Below are 21,102 nucleotides of genomic sequence, written 5' to 3' on the forward strand. Positions count from 1 at the left end.
TGAATAATGTTTGAAATTAACTGATTGTTGTTACTAAAATAAATACTTATTGTTTTATTTGATTGGGTGAATGATTGACCAGACTGATGATTAATCAACTAATTATCACTTTAATTGTAATGAATGAATTTTAATTGCAATCAAAAGACTGACATCCAGGATCTACATCTGATGACTTTCAGGTTCTTCAACCTTATCAACAATTAATCATTAATTAATCTTAAATAAAAATAACATAAACACAACTCCAACAATTAACACCAACAATCAAGTTTTCTCTCAGTGATTAACTAATTACATTACCAATTGAAAAATATTTCATGTAACTTACAAAATGCTGAGTAAATAGTTTTGAGTTAATTGTTGGCCATTTAATTATAATGACAACACACCTTCAACCCAATGAAAAGAGGGCTGAAACTGTAACAATTTGATTAACAATTACAATTATCACTTAGGATATTCCCAGATAATTAATGATCATGTTTAGTTAACCAACATAAAGTTGATTGAGTTGATTAAGTGATGTAAACGTAATAAATGATCAACTGATTAATCCCCCACTAAGAAATCAAAGGTTTCTCGTTGACGTTGATGAAATTAATTTTAATTAACGTTAAATTGTTGTTAAATTGTTCTAGAGACAATAAACTTATGTCAATCAAGTGAATTATTGGTTAATTGATTGTTCATCAATTTGGTAAATCAGGTTTTCCTCTTTGGTCTTGGCAGAATTGATTGAAATTTTCAACAACAATTAACTCTTTGATTTAGTATGTACAGTACACTTAAATTGTTAATCATTGGTGTTAATCACAATTAACAGATTATTTCTCAACAACTTAATGATTAGTTAAAACTACTTGATATGATTAATTAAATTGTGCTGGCTAATGAATTAAATTGAACTTAAATTGAACGAATTAAACTAAATCAGTTCATAAGATGACAAATAATCAACATTAATCAGTGATGAAATTAATAAACTAAATTTAATCATTGGAAAATCTAATAACCTTAATTGTATTGAGCAAAGTAATAACTAAATCAAATGAAGAGTGAAAGTTAATTACTCTTCGAGATTTATTATTATTAAGGTAATAACAATTAACCATCAAAAAGATGATTAGATTAGACAATAATTAGGTTAATTGTCTTGGACTGTAAATATTTTTCCACCGAATAATTTAATTGTTAAAATTTTGACCAATTTAAATTGCTAATTGGCAGGAATTGATCAGTAAATTGTTCTGATGAAGATGATGATTTAACATTCTCGAGTGCGATTCACACTAGAATTGTCATCTTAATCATCTTGAAAAGCAATTAACGTTATCTCAATAATATTACTATAAAATTGTTCTCAACTAATAACAATTAGTCAGTTAAAGATTTACCTGGATCGTTAATTGTTTAATTGTGCAAAAAAAAATCAACAAAATTGAATTTGATTGTAAACATTTAACAAAAACAACTGAATAATATGTTGACTGATCAACCAAATTTAATTGTTACTCTTTTCGTATCTATTATATTTATTATCAGAATCAAATTAAGTTATTGTTATAAATTAACTTCAATTGATTTACCTTCATCTCCATCATCAACAACAACCGGATTATTGGGAGTGTTAACATCACAATCAACTGATTTATGGATTAACGGAATTGTACCTTATCGATTTAGTCCCAAATTTGACGATTGGGGACAATTAGAAGTTCGTTCAGCTATGGACATGATTGAAAGTGTTTCGTGTGTTAAATTTATCGAAGCTCAACAATCAGCCATTGATTATGTTCTCATCTCTCCGGGTCGAGGTTGTTCATCGGAGATCGGTAAGGTTGGTGGTCGACAAGATCTCTACCTGGACATACCTTATTGTGTAGATCGAGGTTAGTGTTGGTTGGAAAACAAAATTAACTAATCATCGAGTCAATGAAGAAAACGATTTGTACGATTTTCAATTTTCTCATTGATTAATTTAGTTAATGTGACGATTTTCTTTCACTAATCATCACTCTAATTGTTTTCTTTCTTGTTTTTTTTTCATTGTTCACATTTTAGGAACAATTTTACATGAACTTCTCCATACTCTCGGATTAATGCATGAACATGCTCGCCCTGATCGTGACAATTACATTAATATTAATTGGTCCAACATCGATGAGAAACATCGTCGAAACTTTAAATTGTTACCTAAATTGTTGGGTGACCTTTATTCCGATGAACCATATGATTACAAATCAATCATGCATTATTCAAGTTCCATGTGGTCAGTTGATCCTAAACTACCAACGATCACACCGAAAGGTTCAGAAGTCGCGATCAATGAGTTGGGTTATCACCTCGAAAATAAATCATTGTCACCTGATGATATTAATAAGATTTGCAAGCTTTACCAATGCAATCGGGTCAATAATCAATCTAATTACTTGAGAGCTTAATCCATAACAATTAAGCTATTAATTAGACAACGAGGTCCAAACAAACTTGGTAAATCTCACACAGAATTACAATCTGAACCATCAACGGCACTTAATTAACTTAAACCCTAATTTATTGAAACGATTTATTATTCAATTCATTTCCATTTGATTGGCATTTTTATAACTGAACCTTTTTATATTTGATAACCTCCAACATTATTTTTGTAAATCAGTATTAAACGTAACCGTATTTATATCATAATCTAAATTGTAATCAAATGATTTCACTTCGAACTTGATTAACAATTAAACGTATACAATACTTCATATATCGCACATATTAAAGGAACTAGATTGTTGATTAACGACGGTTTCGCAGAGTCGGAAAAGTGGACCATTTTGATAGATGAACTTTTTCGAGTTCGAAGTTCGAAGTCAAATTCATTCGAAACTTTTCAAGAGCTTCGAACTTTGAATTCGATCTGAAAACTTTTACGGCTTTGGAATCGGTAAAAATATTTATCGTCCATCATAAGCCTTTCATAGATCAAGAAATGGCCTTAATTGCATTGGAAAGATGCTCAACAATTAGATCTAATCATCGTAATGTTATTAGTTTGAGAAGCATTAATAACTTGGGAATGAGAATTTACAAGTGAAAATGTTTTGTTTTAATTAGTGAAATTTTTTTGTTTTCATTAACAAATTGTCTTGATTGCCAATCAAAAATTAAAATATAACAAAGTGATTAAGACAATGAATCAGTTGTTTTCAATCATCCATAAGTTTCCTACTCTTTAAATATCCTTGATTTGGTTTATTTTGATTTAAAATCCTCCTTCTTGTTAACCTTTCAATCTGTTGCTGCGAAAGTTGATTTATAAGATTATGGCTAATCACTAATAATTAACATGAGAACAATTAAATTTTTGTGAACCAGTAATAAGTAATTTGATTAGAACCAGGATCAGTCGGGATAAAATAGTTGCTCGGTGTAATATCAAGTACTTGTTGCGAATAAGTTTATTGTAATCTCGAGAGTAATGAATATGCCTGAAGGGGATGAAATGATTAAGTAGATTTGGAGCTTCGAAAGTAAATCATGTTAACTGTCATACAATTAAAATCCACCATAAGTTGATGATCATCGAAATGAGAACAGTCTGAAAGCTTGAATACAGAAGATGTGACGATTGAATCTGATTTATCGTTCGAATGTATCGATATTTCAGATTGTCGACTTTCTAATTATGATTTAGTTTTCCATCTTTCCTATTATGAGCTATCGCATTCGATTTGAGATTTCGTGGACACTTTGGTGCGGAGAAAAAGTTCTCAACTGTTCCCTGAGGCTTGGGTTGGGAAAACGTTCACAAATAAATCGTCTATGGAAATATCTTCGTCAATGTCTTGTGCCTGTGGAAGGTGATTGAAGTTCTGTAACGAAGTGTATTGCTGGTTCTGTGTAAAATAAGGAGTCGGGATGATTGTTGGTGGATATGTTTGTCGAAGTAGCGATGATTGAACATATGAACAGTGTTTCGTATGTTTATCTGGATCTAAAAATGGATTAAGACGGAGAGAGAGAGAGAGAGAGACAATGAGATTAGTATAAAAGCTTTGGGAAATTATCACAGGGAATGAGAATATAAATACTGATAAAATAACTGAGACATCGGATTCCGAATGAAAAATGTTTTCATCATCTCTTGTATTAAGGATCTAATTGTCAATTGATTGTTCATTTACATGGTTTTGATAACAGAGAAACAATAATAAAGTTAAATTATAATAATAATGCAAAAACAATTAACGATCAATTGAAAATGACAATCATAAGATTTACAAGGCAATAGAACTGGTGAGAGAGAGAGAGAAACAAGAGAATCGTTTTGAAATCAAATTAACAACAGAAAATAAGATAATTTGATAATAAGAATATAATTTGATGGGGAAAAATCAGAACAAAAAGAAAATTAATAAACGAAATAATAGAAATGAATAATAATCAATAGAATTTATAACAGAAGGATTTTCGTTCGTAAAGGAGAAGGTACAAAAAAAAGAAAAGGATAGAAAACGAAAAAGAAAAGGTAATGATGATGAAGGAAGATGAAGATGCAAATTAAGTGACTAAAGGTGATGACGATTGCCTCGAATTACCCTCTTTCCACCTATGGAGTTTAGGAAGAGTCGTTTGTATCTTTGGATTGAAAGGTGACCCGGAAGATGAGAGATGATGAGATGGTTGATAAGAGTGATGGTCGATATCATCTGGAGATGATTGGTCGAGATTGGGTTGGGATAGATGACAGATTTCCGGTTCCATTGGACATGGGCCCGAATGAGCAAATCCCTGTGGCGGCGGAATGATGGGAAAATGAGCTGAGAATCCAAGTTCATCAGTGACCGAAATACTCGGTGCATTTAGATTGAATTGTTTAATTGCTGCGGCTGCAGCATTGGCCAAAGTGGTGGCAGTTGAGGTGATCCCATGTTGAGGATAAGGTTGACCGGAAGAGGAAGATGACGATTCTTTGTCGGAGGAAACGGGTGAACAACGAAATGATTGTGGTGGTGTAAAGGTTAATCCAAGGAAGGGTAAAGGTGAAGCAGGTAAAGATGAAGGATAATCAGAGGGTTGACCATGAGGTGGGAGTGGTGGTGGTGGACACGATTGGAAACCATAATCAACATTAATATTACAATTATTATCATTGACATGATTGGAGTTATCATTATTAATATTATTATGATAATCGCTATTGAAATTGTTATTTGTATAAATATTATTACTATTATGATTATTACTGTTAATTAGGTTTTGATTATGGTTAATTGTATTACTATTATCGTAGTTATTATTGTTATTATCATCGTTATGTTGATTGTTGGCTGTGCTCATGTTGATTGACATTAATTGACCTGAACTGGAGTTTATGTTTTCCTCGCTGATCATTTGAAGTACATTTTGTTGTAATGAAAGCGGCGGTGGGGAAGCGGTCAAGCTATTGGGTGAAGGTGAGGATGAGCCGATCGGCTGGTGGATCGGTGAGGTTTGTATGGAGGGCGGAGAGGAGACACAAAGTGACCTAAGTTCTGATTGTAAACATTGAATTGAAAGCGGTTGAGTTGATCCGGAAGCCGATCCTGAACAGTTTGTCATTAGGTTTACAGCATTTGTCTGGTTCGATGAGTTTGCTGATGATGATGAGAACGATAATGAATTAATTAACAATGGCGGCGATGATGAATGCTGCTTACAGCAAACTCCACTTCCGTCTGAGGCCCGACGACGAGTCCTGATTGTTGAATAGAAAGAGAGACAATTAAATAGAAACAATTAGAAATAAATTATTCGCTTCTCATTATCGATTATCATATATTTCGTAATGTTATGTTCATCACTAATCATCTCAATGTTTATCTAATTGTCTTATTTTACTTTTTATTGTTTGTTGATTGTTTCTGATAATTTGATGATTTAATTTGTTTCTATTGTAATTAACTGTTGATTGTTTGGTGTTTCAAGGATTTTCAAAAGGTTGATATTCAATGTTAATCATTAAGGATATTCATGGTCATGGATTGAAATGAAACACACACAATTAAACAATCAACAATCATTGCTACGGTTAATTGTTGGTCTAATCAAATTATTATTGTTATATTTTTTGTCTTTCATTCATAAATAATAATCAAAAAGTTGATCACAAAATTTTAACAGTTACAAGCAAAACTAATAACTAATATTTTATACTGTTGAGCAAAAGGGAAAATAATAATAACAATTAAGTTAATCATTTAGGCTTAATGGTTCAATTATATTAGATTGTTGAGCAAAATGATGTGATATTAACAATTAAATCAGTTGAATGTTTAACAAGAAATTAAATTAATAACAGAAAAGAGGAAATGAAAAACAAAACAAAATTGAAAAAATGAAAACAAATCAAGATGCAATTAAATTTAACACAAATGTAGCAAACAATTAGATTGAAAATAAATGACCAGCAATTAAATAAATGATTGTAACAATTTAGATAATAATGTAGTTGCAAAAAAAAAATGGTAAATGATAAAATTATAGTTAATTGTTAGTTGCAAGAATCAGAGAGATATAACAAGAAGAAAATGAGAGAGAAAAAAATTTTAACAAATTGATCGAAATGGGAATTAGTTAATTGCTGTGTTAATTAATGAACTAATCATCACCTTTCAGATGAACCTGCTGATACCATACATCCGGTGACAATTCCCGCTCTCCTTTGACGGGAACCAGAGGAATCGGTTAATGAATTACGTTTACGTTGTGAATATGGATACGAACGATTTGATTTATCGTTACAACGATTTGATTCACAATTAATTGACGATGAGGGTGATGACATAATTGTACAGCCTCCGGTACTTATGGTGGGTTGACCAGCATAACCTGTGGCCATGGAAACTGGTGATGGTGAAAATGAATATGGTGGTGAGATGGAGGTGGAATCACCATAAAACAACGGAGGTGTATTACCAAACCCTGTGGGTGGACTTGGAGTTGATGTTGCAGAGTTACCACCGGGTACAGAATCTCCTGATAAATATTGTTGGGTTTGTTGTTGTTGTTGTTGGATTGTAGTGAAAACCATTCCCGGTGGGAAAAAAGTGGTTGGTTGTTGTTGTAAATTTGTCATATTAGTTGAGGCACATGAAATTGGCTGTTGTTGATTGTTATCAACTGGTGAATCTGAGGTTAGCGGTAAATTACCCGGCTGATTGGAAATATTGGAGTAATTAGCTTGACCATCAGAGGCACGACGACCTAAATTATTGGAAACCATTAAAAGGACCGGCGGTGGTTTAAGTAGATCCATGTTATTGAGTGGGTAGTTGGGAGGTGCCATTGTTAGGTTATGGGTTGGGAAAGCTCCGGTTCCCGTGTTGGTTGTTGGCGGTGTTAGGAAAAGCAAGGGCGGTGTTAACATGGTTTGTGAGGTGTCAGTGGCTGAAGTGGTTCCATCAGGGCCAAATGTGTGTCGACGTTGAGTGTTTGCCGAAGTGGCCACTGAATTGGCAGTTAAATAGGTGCTTTTAGGTGAAGTAACTGGCGTTGAGGTGGGAGTTGAATCTCTTTCAACAATTCCCGTGGTGATTGATGATTTCCTCTGTTGTCCCGCAGCCACAATTGGTAATAATGGCGGAGACGGAGGTGCACTGGAACAAGGTGATGTATACCCATGGATTATATTATGGTCCCGAAGGATATGGTACATGGCATAATAATTATCGTAACTTGAATTACGAACCGATTCATAAATTACTTCCTGATTATCAAGGCCTAATTCATTGGCGATCCATTCAATCACCTTGTAATCAATTCCATCTCCTAATCCAATATCACCTCCGGTGTAAGAAATCATTTCCCCATAAGCGATCCCACCACCGCCTCCTCCACCTCCTAAAAGGCTCAAAACATTACTCACACCTCCACCTCCTCCACCCACTCCAGTCCCACCAATTCCGGTCATTAATCCGCGACCTGTTAAATATTGACTTATATTTGGTGAACTTTGACTGTTACTAATCATTTTACCAGTTTGATTGTTAATAATTAAATTCTGATTGTTTGTATTATTCTCATCATTTGTAGATCGACAATCAATTTCAATCTGATTGTTTATCGTCATTGCTTCTGACTCGTAATTATCTCCTTCACCCTCTTCTGGCCTTAATCCACTTCCTCCTCTCCATGGATTATCCTCTGGATTAGGAACATGAGCTTTAATCCATTTGTGACTTTTAATCTGTTGAATTGAATATCGTTTCTCTGGTTCAACCACCAACATATGACGGATTAACGATTCACATTCTCGGGACATGAAGTAAGGAATACGAAACTTTCCAACCAATACTCTGGATCTAAATTATTTCAGATTTAATTTTAATTGTGAAGAAAGAAAAACAAAACATAATTAATCTTGAATTGGATAAACCAAAATTGATTAATATTGAAATTCACTTGAAATTAACCAGAGTTAATCAGATTGAATCTAAACATTGGAACCATGATGATTGGTAAAAACATTGATTGATATCAACAATTAACTATGTCAAAGTTTCAGTAATCATTTCAAAACTGATTGGATTAAACAAATTGTTCAATTGTTACAAAACAACAATCAAACAAATTAAATCAATTGATTGTTACCAATAGTCTATTCCAATTTAGGAAATAAATTATCTGATAACATGAAACATAAATGACAATAAATGATGATGATTATCAAATTGTATGTTAATCCAATTGTAACAATTGATGAAAATTATGATACCTAAGGCTTTGTAAGGTGTGTCCATCAAAGGGCAAGGCTCCACAGACTAGGACATACAGAACCACCCCCAATGACCAGATATCAGCTTTGGGACCATTATAAAAGCGACCTAAATAAATGACAATTAAAGAGTTGATTAGTTGAGGATCGATAATCAAATCGCAAACAATTTGCTAGGAAAATAAAGCAAATCATTTCTTAATTTAATCTGTTGAAGAGGAAGAAGAGTAAAAAATTGCAAAAGTTTTGACCAAATAAAGAGATAGAGAGTAAAGTTAATCAACTAATCAAATGGAATAACAAAAGATGATAAATCAATCATGTTGATCGTCATGATATTCACGAGATCTCAATGATTAATTTACGTCAATGAAAATTGGCCATAAAAGTAAATGAATCATTTAAAACATGAATGAATTTCTAGTTGAATGTTTAACATCCTGAACGGAAATTTGAACTTTTTTTTTTAATCATTTTCATGAAAATTTTCATCCCAATTGAAAATAAAACTATTATCACGATAATATTAGTTGATAACAATTGGATTTACTCTTGATTGGATATTAAATATATATCACTATCATGGTTATATTGATTATGATAGATTATGATTGGTGAAAACTAATACATTCAATTGAGATAGTATATTGAACATGATTAACTGATTGTTTGAGGTCACTAATATCCAAGGTAAGACATTAAATATAAGTTGCAGATTCTAGTTCCTGATTAAGGTTCACATGAAAATAGAGGCCACCAATCAATATTTTCACATAGAGTCAAGGTAACTGTAAATGTCAAATGTCACCATCATCGTCATCATCATTGAGATGATAACTTTAAATTGTATTTGGTTTGAATGGTTTTCTAAATATCAAAACTTTTCCTTATTGTAAATGTCAATTGTTGCAAAGAAAAGTATATTGATAATCATTAGTTGTTTTCATTGATTCTATTAGTTGATTGTTGGCTATTAATTGTTACAGGTAAAGTTAATTCCTCTGGCAGTTATACTGGTACAGTTTATTGATTGTAAAGGATCATCAAGTTTACTTTTTCTCTTTATTTCTCTTAATTAATTTGCAATTTACTGTTAATTGCTGCCTGGTTAATTGTTGTTACTATTTTGAAAGTTTGGTGGATTTAGATATTGCAATTTGATTTCATTTAAAGGTTACTGGTGATTGTTGATTGTTGACACTTGATAAACTTAGTTTTCCAATTGAATGATTGATTGATTTCTGTTTCTGTTGATCAATTAATCAATTGCTATGGCAAAAAAAAGCTAAAGGGTAAAGAAAATTAATATCAACAGGAAAAACTTATAGACAAGGTTAACTGATTGTAATCATTTGGTTAGTTGAGTTAATTGTTTTCCATTTCCTTGGAAATGATCAATTTTTTTAGATCATTTTAACGGTTAATCAACATTAGACAATATTAAAAGTGTTTAAATTTTCTCTAATCATTAATTAGTTTATTAAGTAATTAGTGTTACTATTGATCAATCATCTTAATTAACAATCATGTTGATATAATTCAAAGTTAATCACAATGAAAATAGTTTTTTTATGATGAAAGTTGATCAACCAAAATTAAATAACAATCAAAGTTACAAATGTTACTAAATCAATAAGTTGATTGTAATAATTGATGTAACAATTAACTGTACCGTCTCTTGTAATATACTAGCAAATAGCAATTAGTAGATTGTAAGAAAAACAAAATTAACTAATTTAAGTTGATTGTCAACCAAATCAAAGACCTTTTTTTATGAATTAAATTGTTAATATGAAATGATAACAATTAATTGAATACAATCAATTGGAAAGGAAATCAACAGAAATTTTCAACAAAAATCTAATCGTTTTGTCAATATAATCAACGTCATGAAAATGAATCGTGTAACAATCAAGTTAATCATCGTCAATAATAAAATCAACAATCAGCGTAAATTATTAACAAATTTAAAAGCAAGAGGAAACCGTTGAGAACGTCATCAAATTTAATTATGTTCAACTGGTACCATGATTAAAACCTCTCAGGTTAACAATTAACAACTAATCAAGATTTTACTTAATCAGTTAATCCTCGTGATTAAATCATAACAATAATAATATTGTTTATCTTAGTTAATTAGTCTTTGATTGTTGTTTTTTGTTTGCTAAAAACCAATGGTCAATATTGAACAATTAATTTATTAATTGGGTACAAAGGGCTAATCATACGTCAGAGCAATTAAGACTAACTGTAAATGATTAACTTTAATTACAAAGGTCAGTTAATTCAGTTCTGTTTATATAATTTTGGTGGAGCAAAAATTGAATGTTAATCATGTACTACAAGAAACGATTGCTAATTGTCCTCAATTAACTAATTCATATTTTAATCATCAATAATTATCGTATTGATTAGTATTGGTGATTAACTAAATGAATGAAAAAAAAAGTCCAAGGTTAATCAAAATAAACTATTAACTGATAATCACTTAATCACTTTAATCATCAATATTAATTTGATGAATCATTAAAAACTCAATTGATTTACTAAATTATTTTAAATTAACACGTTATAAAATTTAATATCCGTGATTATTTTAAATCAGTCATCTTAATTATTAGCCATTAATTGTTTATAAGGGAAAGGATTAATTGTCAAGGAGATTAATTTACTTTGAACAATAATTAATTAACTTAAATGATGATTAATTGATTGTATTATCAAAAGCAAGTATGAGATGAGTTTAGTTCAATTGTGATTAATCAAATTGTTACTATTTGATTACGTTTAGACTTTGTTTGTTTGCGTGATTAAATTGATCATTTTCCAGGTAAACACAATTAAAGGTTAGTTAAAGGGTCATGATAACAATTAATACTAATTGTGGATTGTAAGGTGAAATGTCAATAATTAATGTTCATGATGAAAACGTTAATTGTTAATGATTGTGGACATTAGAAAAGATTAATCAACAAATTGTAATATTAACAATCGCAACAATTAATCCTTGTAATTGTAAATAAAAACTGTTAATGATAACAAATCATTTCCATCTCACCTTTATCATTAAACGGGACAATTAACTTTGATTGGGTAAACATTGACAAATTGATTGAGTAAATTGTTGAAAAAAAAAATAGTTAATTAGTTAATGATAAAGTGTATTGATAAATTCATTGACCTTTAACAGATTCAATGATTAAACTAAATATTTTACAATTAAAGGTTTAGTGAGTGTTTGGTGAGTTAATTATCATTGTAATCATTAGACTAGATAATTGTAACAATCAAATCTCAGATAAATGTTAATCATCAAATTGGGTGTGCAATTAATCAAGATAATATTAGATTGTAACGTGAACAATTTAGCTAATTAATAACTAAAGGGAAGGGAGAAAGTTACAATTGATTAACAATTAAAATTGCTTAATTGTTGATGAGAAAAGTAAACATTTAAGTAAATGGTTAGTCGATTATTGATTGTTAACAATGAAAAAGAGTGAAAGTTTATCAATTAAAACTGAAAACCTTGATTGTTGACAATCAGTTGATTATCATGACCCTTTCTCATGATTAATAGTATCACTTAATCAAAGATGATTGAAGAGGGCGGAAAGGTGATGATGATTAAAAGGGAGGAAGATAATCAAAGCAATTGAATGTAAAGTAAATTGTTCAATGATCATCACAATTATGATCGACAAATTTTTCTTGATTCATGGTTATTGATAATCATCATAATTTCCTGGCAAAATGATTAACATCTAACAATTACAATCACAATTGTTCAGAGAGAAACAACAACAACAACAATTAACCAGAAAATTAACTCCAACAATTGATCATCACCAGAACCAGAATCATGTCACTCACAATCAGAATGAATATTAATCGACATGATGAAAAATCGTCTCACTTTTTGCTCTATTACTTAGAACATAATTTCTGGGTTCGAACTTTTTCCTCTTACTTTTTTACACTTTTTCTGTCTACCATTCATGAATTTCATGATGAGAGAGAGAGACTATCATCTATCTCTCTTACATTTCTTTTTCATCTTGTCCTTGAATAGATCCCAAAAATCATTGCCGGAGATGCGCATCAGAAAGGAAACAAGTCAATTCTTGCAAACCTGTACTATGAATGCACGTTTACGTGTTTCAAATGAATGATAATGATGACGAAGATGACGAGAGAGAGAGAGTGTGAGAGAGAGAGAGAGAGACGATAGAGAAGAAATCGGCTCATTAATGGACAATCTAGGGAATTTATATCAACAAAATTTCCTCATCATTTCGTCTTAAGGCTATTTCTTTTTCCCAATAATATATAAAGTAAATCGAGAGAGCAAGAGGAATAGATGATGATTAGTATATCATCCAATTTAAAGGTCAAATCAATTCTTCTAGTTGAATAAATATCCAACCAATGAATAATATTAAATGAGTTGATGATGAACATGAACCATTGTGATGATGAGAAAGAGGCAGAATGATGAGTGTCAATATATACTAGGAAAGATAAGTAGACAGAAATTGAGAAAGAGGATAAAAATCACTCAAAAACAGGGATGAAGATAAGAGAGAGAGAGAGAGAGAGAAGATAAATTTTTCCATATCTGATTATTTGGGTTCTGGTGATGTTTTAATCATCAGAGACTTTGTAACGTCAGTTTTGAGAGTTTGCAGATCATCAACATCATGAATATGCTTACATGATGATTGTAATTGTAATTGATGAAAATTATGAACAAATCATTTCAATTGGAGCTTAAAGGCCAATGATAAATTTGATTACACAAATGATGACGATCATCATCATCTTTATCATTTGAGCATTACTGAATAGGATTAAAAGACAAAGAGTGAGAGAGATGATGATGATGATAAACGATAAGTGAGTTACTGTTCATCCCTCAAACGTACAAATGAATAAGTATCAATATCAAACTGACGTAACGATGCAAAAAGTTATCACATTAATTATCATGATGGTTGATCTAATTTACGTCACCTAAATCATCATCAATGGTGGAAAGAGAGAGATAATCATCCTCATCTTCATGAAAAGGGTTAAAAAAACCCTCATCTAAATCAGAGTAATTAATTTACATAATCATACACCTTACAGGTTAATTCCAATTTCACTAATCATAATCATCTGAGAAAAGTTTTTCATACTCTAATCCTAATTAACCTCCCACTCAGATTAGTTATCACCTTTGGGAATCTTAGATTTCAATTTCCTCTCTAAATTGATTATAACAATTTAGATGATTAACGATAATTATCAATTTAAACTTGTTAATTGTTATCAACGAATGGAGGGAAAAAGTTTAATTGTTAAAGAATTGATTTACTATTTCCGTTCTTATTGGAAAGGTAAAGTTAACTAACTGTTGACAGTTAATTATAACAATTGAGTTGAGGAAATAATAATCGATTGATTGTTGTTAATTTCTGAGCAAAAAGTAAATTAACATTATTAAACAATTATGATTAACATGCTTCCTTTTTAAATGAAGGACAATTAAAATACTAATATTCACAAGGAATAGAAATCATTTCTTTTCTAAAAGTTAATCATCATTAACTTTTTGCGAAATCAAATCAACAATTAACATCATCAAACTGGAACTGGAACTGACAATGAAAAAGTTGTTAAATAATCATTATAATCAATATATTGGAAACATAACAACAATTAACAACAACTTTTCTATCAACAATTAAGAGTCCAGGGAATTGCTAGTAGGATAATCAATTAATTTTTATAATTAAATTCATCGGATTGATTATTGTTACCCTGATAATTACACTTATTGATCACAATTAGTAGTAAAAAAACTCACAATTATAATCTTAATTGTAATCAACTGACCAAAGAGATTGGAATGATTAACCTTGAAATTATTCAATTAATTAGTTCATGTTGACAAGACGAGAAAAATTAAAATAATTGTGAAAAATAATTAAGAAAGTTAATCATGATTGTAATTAGAAAAAGGTTAAAGTTTATCGAGATGATTTAAGATTTAACAATTAGATTATGATCAAAGTAATATTTTTAAAATTCAACTGATTAGATCTCATTTGGGATAACAATTAAATGACCTAGAAACTAATATACATTTAATTATCATCACTATCAAATTGATTCAATTTAATCAAAATAGGGTATGAAAATTTATCTAATTACCCTGAGGGGTGGACAGTTAATTCAGTTAAAATTGATATAAGTTCAATGGTAAATGTATTATTATTATCATCACAATCATCGACATGATTAAAAACCGTTATAATAATTGATGATGAACTTGAAACCTGATTTCATCCAATTTAATTCAATTCACAATTTAAATTGTTACTTCTTGTCACATTTAGCAGTACACACACACATTAACAATTTATTTTTACCATCCAATTAATTAGCATACTGATTAAGTTAATTTAGTGACCAATAATAAAATTGATCAACTAATTAACTTGCAATCAGAATCAATAATTGAAATTATTATGATGTTAACTCAAGTCTCAAGTAATAATATAAATCAAATCAATAGTTGATTGAAAAAAAAAGTAAATGTGATGTTAATTTGTATACAAATTATTTCAGTTAGCAAGTTGGTTAGTAACAATTAGTTAATTGTGAGTGATTGGGAAGATGTTGATGAGAAGAGTAAAGTAAATTAAATATTATCTGCAATGTAAATTGTTGATTATGAACAAGAAACAAAAATCTAACTGAAATGAGGCTCATGTTAAAAAGATTCAAGGATTTTCAAAGGAATCAAAACAAACCTTGAAACAACATCACAGCAATTTAAGTACAATCATTTACAGTGAACTGTATTAATTTATGATTAAAATTAAGCTGTTGTGCCTTTGATTACTGATTGATTGTGTATTGCTTGGAATCGAGTTAATCATCAACCAGAAAGAGGAGAAAAAAACAATGATGATGATGATGATAATAGTAACAATTATGATCTTTTTTTACGTTATCACGATTAATTATCATCATCATCTTTAATTAATGTTGTTTTCCTCATCATCATGATGAAAATTGTTTCGATTGACCTTCATTATCATATTAATTGCATGTCGATTTGATTCTTAACACAGACCTATTTAATATAATAGTTATCATCATTTTCTTGGAGTCCTCATCATGATTCAAATTCATGAATCTCAATCAAATCAAGGGTTCACCATTTAAAACTCAATTTGTACACAATCACAATTAACCAAAGTAATCAGTGATTCGGATCGTTCGTTTCAAAATAATAATAACTCAGTGAAATCAGTTATCATCTTCATGATGATGAATAATAACAAAGATGAATAAAGAGAAGTAAAAAAGTTACGAATGTGAAAAAGTTAATTCAATTTCTGTACTTGGGTTGGAAATGAATTAATCCTTTCAATTAGAATAGTATTTTTCAATTCAATTCCAACCGGTTGTAGTAAAATTGTATTTCATTGTCAAAATGATGATCATGAAGTAGATGACCTTTGATTTTGCTTATTTAGTCACTTGTCTGTCATTAATTGTAACAATTTATCCTCATTGTAAACAGAGAGTGAGTGTGTGAGTGAGAGAGAGAGAGAGATCATTGTATCTAATCCGTTGAATCATTATTATCTCTCTCTCTCACTCTCTATGGAAGTTGATTGTTGTAAACAAACACATCATCATCATGATTGTAGTGATTGAAATTAACTATAAACATTTTCCAAAACAATTTGATTACCTTCAAATAATTCAGGAGCTGCGTATGGAGGTGAACCACACCATGTTGTTAAAAGACTATCAGGTTTGAAGTAATTACTGAAACCAAAATCTGCAATAAAGATTAGAAAGATAAAGTGAACAATTAGTAAACAATTAACGCCGGCGAGGTGCAAAAAACAAGATGAATAAATTGAGTAAATTGTAACAAAAAAAACAATCTCAACAATTAAAACCACTACCAGAAAGGATAAGTGATAAAATAATTTCTATGAGATTTTTTGTTGTTGTTGATTGTCAACTGAATACTAAATTGTCCAGATTATGTTAACGGTCTAGTTAACAAAATAGACCAACAACAATTGAGTAAATCTAAAAGTTAATGAGTATCCATCATATGGGAAGAGGGTTAATTGTTCCGGATAATTTACCTGCTATTTTAACAGTCTTTAAATCATAAGTTAACAATAAATTCTCGGCTTTTAAATCTCTATGAACGATTCCATTATTATGTAGATATTCAATTGCTTTGACAATTTGAAGGAAATATTCTCGAGCTTGAGGTTCGGACATCCTACCGTTGGCCACTAAATGGTCAAATATTTCGCCTCCGGCACAATATTCAGTGACCAGCATTAGATATTTATCCGTTTGCATAACTTGATATAATCTAAGGATATTCTCATGTTTTCCAATTCGTTTCATTATTTCAATTTCTCTCCAAATCTTTTTTAAATTAGAAGCATCTAAACATGTTTTATCGATTATTTTAATGGCAACCTAAATAAGAAAAGCAGATTAAGATTAAGATTAAGATTAGTATATTGTCTTATGAATAACGAAAAAGTGATGATGAGGATGACAGGAAAAAGGAATAGGAAGAGATTGAAATTGTTCAAGAGAAAGACTTTGATTGTGATGATTGTTGAGCTTTTGTATTCACAATCATCAGGTTTTCATATATTATCTGATTAAGTGTTAGATTTAATTAGTGAGAGATAGAAGAAAATATTGAGAGAGCCAAAATGATCGGAAAAGCGAAAAAGGAGAGTAATATCATCTTCTCACTCACTTGTTTCTCTCTCGCTCTTCCTTGTCTTCATCTTTTTCAACCTTTCTTATTGATCATTTAGTCTAGAGAAAAGAAGATGAAGGAAAAAACATTCCGAAGGTTTTTGCTTAACTCAGACTGAAATTATTATTAGTTGATTGCTGGTCGATTCTTTTACTCAATCTCTATGATGATGATGATGATGATGGCAAAGAAATAGAGATAAAGATGAAGAGAATGATAATAATGTGGATGATAGAAAGGATCAGGATACATCATTAAGACTTTTCATGATTCTTCAAGATTAGTTTCAATGACTGATTTGTGATAAAATGAAAAAAAAATCTATTCACAATCAAGACAATATTTCAAGTATTACAATGAGAAAATCAACTTAGCTGAAACCTGAGAGAGTATTGTTGTTATTAGATTGTGATCATCATGATACTGAATGAGATTTTCAATTTGAACGTAACAACAGCAACATTCAAACAATGAAATGTTAACAGTAAATGTTAGGATGGGTGATGAAAAGGGTTGAGAAATTTACAGGTAATTCATCAGGCAAAGATGAGAAAAGAACTGAAATACTTTGCAATTCTAGCAAGAGCAGAGAGAGAGAGAGAGAGAGAGAGAGAGAGAGAGAGAGAGAGAGAGAATTGTAATAATCAATCAAAGAGGAAGAAATATTGTTGATAGAAGTTGAGATCGAGATTGTTAATGAAGATACAGAATCCTGGGTAATTCTGCTAATGATTAACATTAAAGGATAATGAAGGTGATTTAGAAATAATAAAAAAGTATATGCAAAGACAAATGAAGAAAATTAATCAACCTAATTAGAGAAACAATTTATCTGAGCCCTGATTGTGAAGATACTATGTGTTCATGTGGAAGACAATCAAAGTATCGTCATGATTGTGATTAGTTAAAGATAAAAGAAAATGATCATGGTGAGAAAGAGGGAGAACATTGAACTTCAGGCTTCCCGTGATTCCGGCCACCATATGAGAAAGAGAGAGAGAGAGAATGGGTATTAACATGGAAAATAAGTTAATTGTAAATGATAGAGAAAGAGAGAGAGAATCATAAAATGAACACAAAGCTATCGAAAGATAAATTGTTGTTGTACATTTTGTCTTTTCTTTTCTTGCTGATGCTTGATAATCTCATTAAATACATGAGATTTTTAGTTGATTGTTGTATCGTAATTATCATCATTAATAGTTTGCTAAGGTATCACAATAAGTTATGTTATAGTTAACACACTCAAAGAAAATCATCAATCCAAGAAAATTGAACGTGAAGATAACAGAAAGATAGACAACATAGATACACATGATACGTATTAATATGTATCAGTAAAAGGAAGAGAGAGAGAAAAAACTATCCAGGTTGAGAGAGAAGATGATAGATAACAATGATGATGATGATGGTGGTGGTGATGATGAGAAAATGATATTATTACCTTGCTATTGGTGACACTATGTTTTGCCAATTTGACTACAGCAAAGTTACCCTTTCCAATGGTTTGTACAACATCATAGTAGCCACATCTGACCGGTGTCCCAGTTTCGTGTCCCGTTAAGTTAATGTCTCTCATTTTATCGGTGAGATCGTGATCTCCCATCCAATGGTCAACAAGAGATCAAAGTTCCAGTTTTTGTTTTGTTTTTGTTTTCGAATCGATTGTTGTTCTCTCTCGGTGATGGTTTCAACTTGGTGATGATGATGATGATGGTGGTGGTGGTTGATTAAAGTAAAAAGGGTTCAATGATGTTTTTATCAAATTAGATTGTTGCTGATTGTTGTTTCTCCTTCACTTTAGTAATTTGAACATATGATGAACTTAGATAATTGAAGCCAATGGATAATTGTAATTGTTTAGGTGGTTGTAGCTCACAGAATGAAAGTAATTTCAAGGGAAAATCAAGAAATGGTGAATATAAAAACAGGCAAAGGAGTGAGAGAGAAAGAGAGAGAGAGAGATGGAGAGGTAAATGTGAGTGAGAAAAGAATGATAAGTGTGGAAAGAGAGGGAGATAAAAGGAGGTACACAAAGTGATAGAAAAAAAAGGCAAATGGAATAAGGGAGAAAACCCAAATTGTGAACAATCGTTGACCAGAATTTGATGTTGATTAGAGAAGAAGAAAAAAGTCAACAAGAAGGTAGAACACAATTTACAGAGAAATCAACAGAGAAAGAGAATAGAAAATTATTTAACAAATTCTATGGTAGAAAAAGAAAAATGATCAACTAATTGTGACAATAAAAGGAGTACAACAAAACAGAATAGAAAACAAAACTAAGGTGATCAAGGTACAAGGTTGAAAATACCTTGAATTAATTGTATTGAACTAATAATGATTATTAACTAGGAGGTTAATACGAAGGATATAATTCAGTGAGAGAGAGAGGGAGAAGGGGGAGAATGAGAGATCGAAGAGAGAGAAAGAAGACAGTGAGAGAGAAAGAGGAAAAAGACAAGGGAGAGAAAAGGAATGAGAAAGAACCAGAGGAGAAGCGTAAACAATCACAGAGAGAAAACACAGTTAATTACTGTTGTTGTTGTTGATGATGAAGAAGAAGATGAAGATGATGAGGATGATGATGATGGTGAAGATGATTTAATCTAGAAAAGAGTAAATAATGAGAGAGAAAAACAATGAAGAGAAAGAAGAAGATAAAGTGACTCAGTTTCTCTTTTTCTGTTCATGTAATGATTAGAATTTGATTATTTTCTCTTCTCTTTGATTGAGAATTGATCCATTTCCATTGAGCCATTTTGGTTAATTTAAAGAACAATTTACTAATTGTTGTTGTTGATTGTGATGTTTAGTTGGCAAGATAATTAAATGATGAAGATAAAGATGAGTATCAAAAGAAATTATCATAAATAAAAGAGAAAAAAAAATTTACTTGGTTTTGGAAAAGAATCAAATGAAAAGGTTGATTCTTTTACTCCGACTCAATATGTTGATCGCTTGTGGATGAAGCGCTTTTTTCAATTAAATTAATTCGCAATTGGGTTGACATTGGATTGTGATTCGAATTGATGATGATGATGATGATGATTAAATTCGAAGATGATGAGGAAAACCTGAATTGGATTGATGGAAGATGAAATCACAACGAACTGGAAAACAAGGACTAATCTCACCTTCGTCTCGATAACTAATCAATTCGAGAATTTAATTGGGTTTAAATTGTTCCCTTTCTGCTTCTAATCATCATCTCGATTTTTTCGCAATTTCTTAACTATCGTTAACAATCAAGGAGATTCGTATGACCATCGGGGAACACCTTTTAATTAGAATTACTTTTAATCATCAAGGATTTTTAATTCCTTTACTCTTTTCACCTTCGTAATTGTAATTTTTTTTCTCGTTTAATTTATGTGACTTTTCATTTGGTTAATTGTTACTCGTTAATTATGGTTAATCAGCTTTTCAATTTATTTGTTGTTTAATTTCAGAATTAGATTAACATAGAGTAATGGTTAATTGACAATTGATTGTTAGTTGATAAGGTTTAGAAGGTAAATTGTAACAATTAGATTTTCAGTTTACTTGG

The 21,102-nt window shown here is 30.6% G+C and overlaps 2 protein-coding genes across 2 annotated transcripts; one reads left to right on the top strand and one right to left on the bottom strand.

The window, feature by feature from the left end:
- Positions 1 to 1,368: 1,368 nt before the first annotated feature.
- LOC128397823 (zinc metalloproteinase nas-14-like) lies at positions 1,369 to 2,688 on the top strand. The gene is made up of 2 exons (XM_053358583.1): positions 1,369 to 1,892; positions 2,065 to 2,688. The coding sequence occupies exons 1-2, from the start codon at positions 1,484 to 1,486 to the stop codon at positions 2,442 to 2,444; spliced, it is 789 nt and encodes a 262-aa protein (XP_053214558.1). The 5' UTR covers positions 1,369 to 1,483; the 3' UTR covers positions 2,445 to 2,688.
- A 386-nt stretch (positions 2,689 to 3,074) lies between these two features.
- On the bottom strand, positions 3,075 to 20,463 carry LOC128397817 (dual specificity protein kinase splA-like). Its single transcript, XM_053358572.1, has 7 exons — positions 18,997 to 20,463; positions 16,909 to 17,257; positions 16,500 to 16,589; positions 8,747 to 8,855; positions 6,642 to 8,333; positions 4,590 to 5,728; positions 3,075 to 3,985 (listed from the first exon to the last, which is right to left on the bottom strand). The coding sequence occupies exons 1-7, from the start codon at positions 19,156 to 19,158 to the stop codon at positions 3,762 to 3,764; spliced, it is 3,765 nt and encodes a 1,254-aa protein (XP_053214547.1). The 5' UTR covers positions 19,159 to 20,463; the 3' UTR covers positions 3,075 to 3,761.
- Between the last annotated feature and the right edge of the window lie 639 nt (positions 20,464 to 21,102).

Source organism: Panonychus citri, unplaced genomic scaffold (assembly GCF_014898815.1).
Source record: "Panonychus citri isolate SS breed McGregor unplaced genomic scaffold, ASM1489881v1 Contig00040, whole genome shotgun sequence".
In the NCBI taxonomy this organism is placed as follows: domain Eukaryota; kingdom Metazoa; phylum Arthropoda; class Arachnida; order Trombidiformes; family Tetranychidae; genus Panonychus; species Panonychus citri.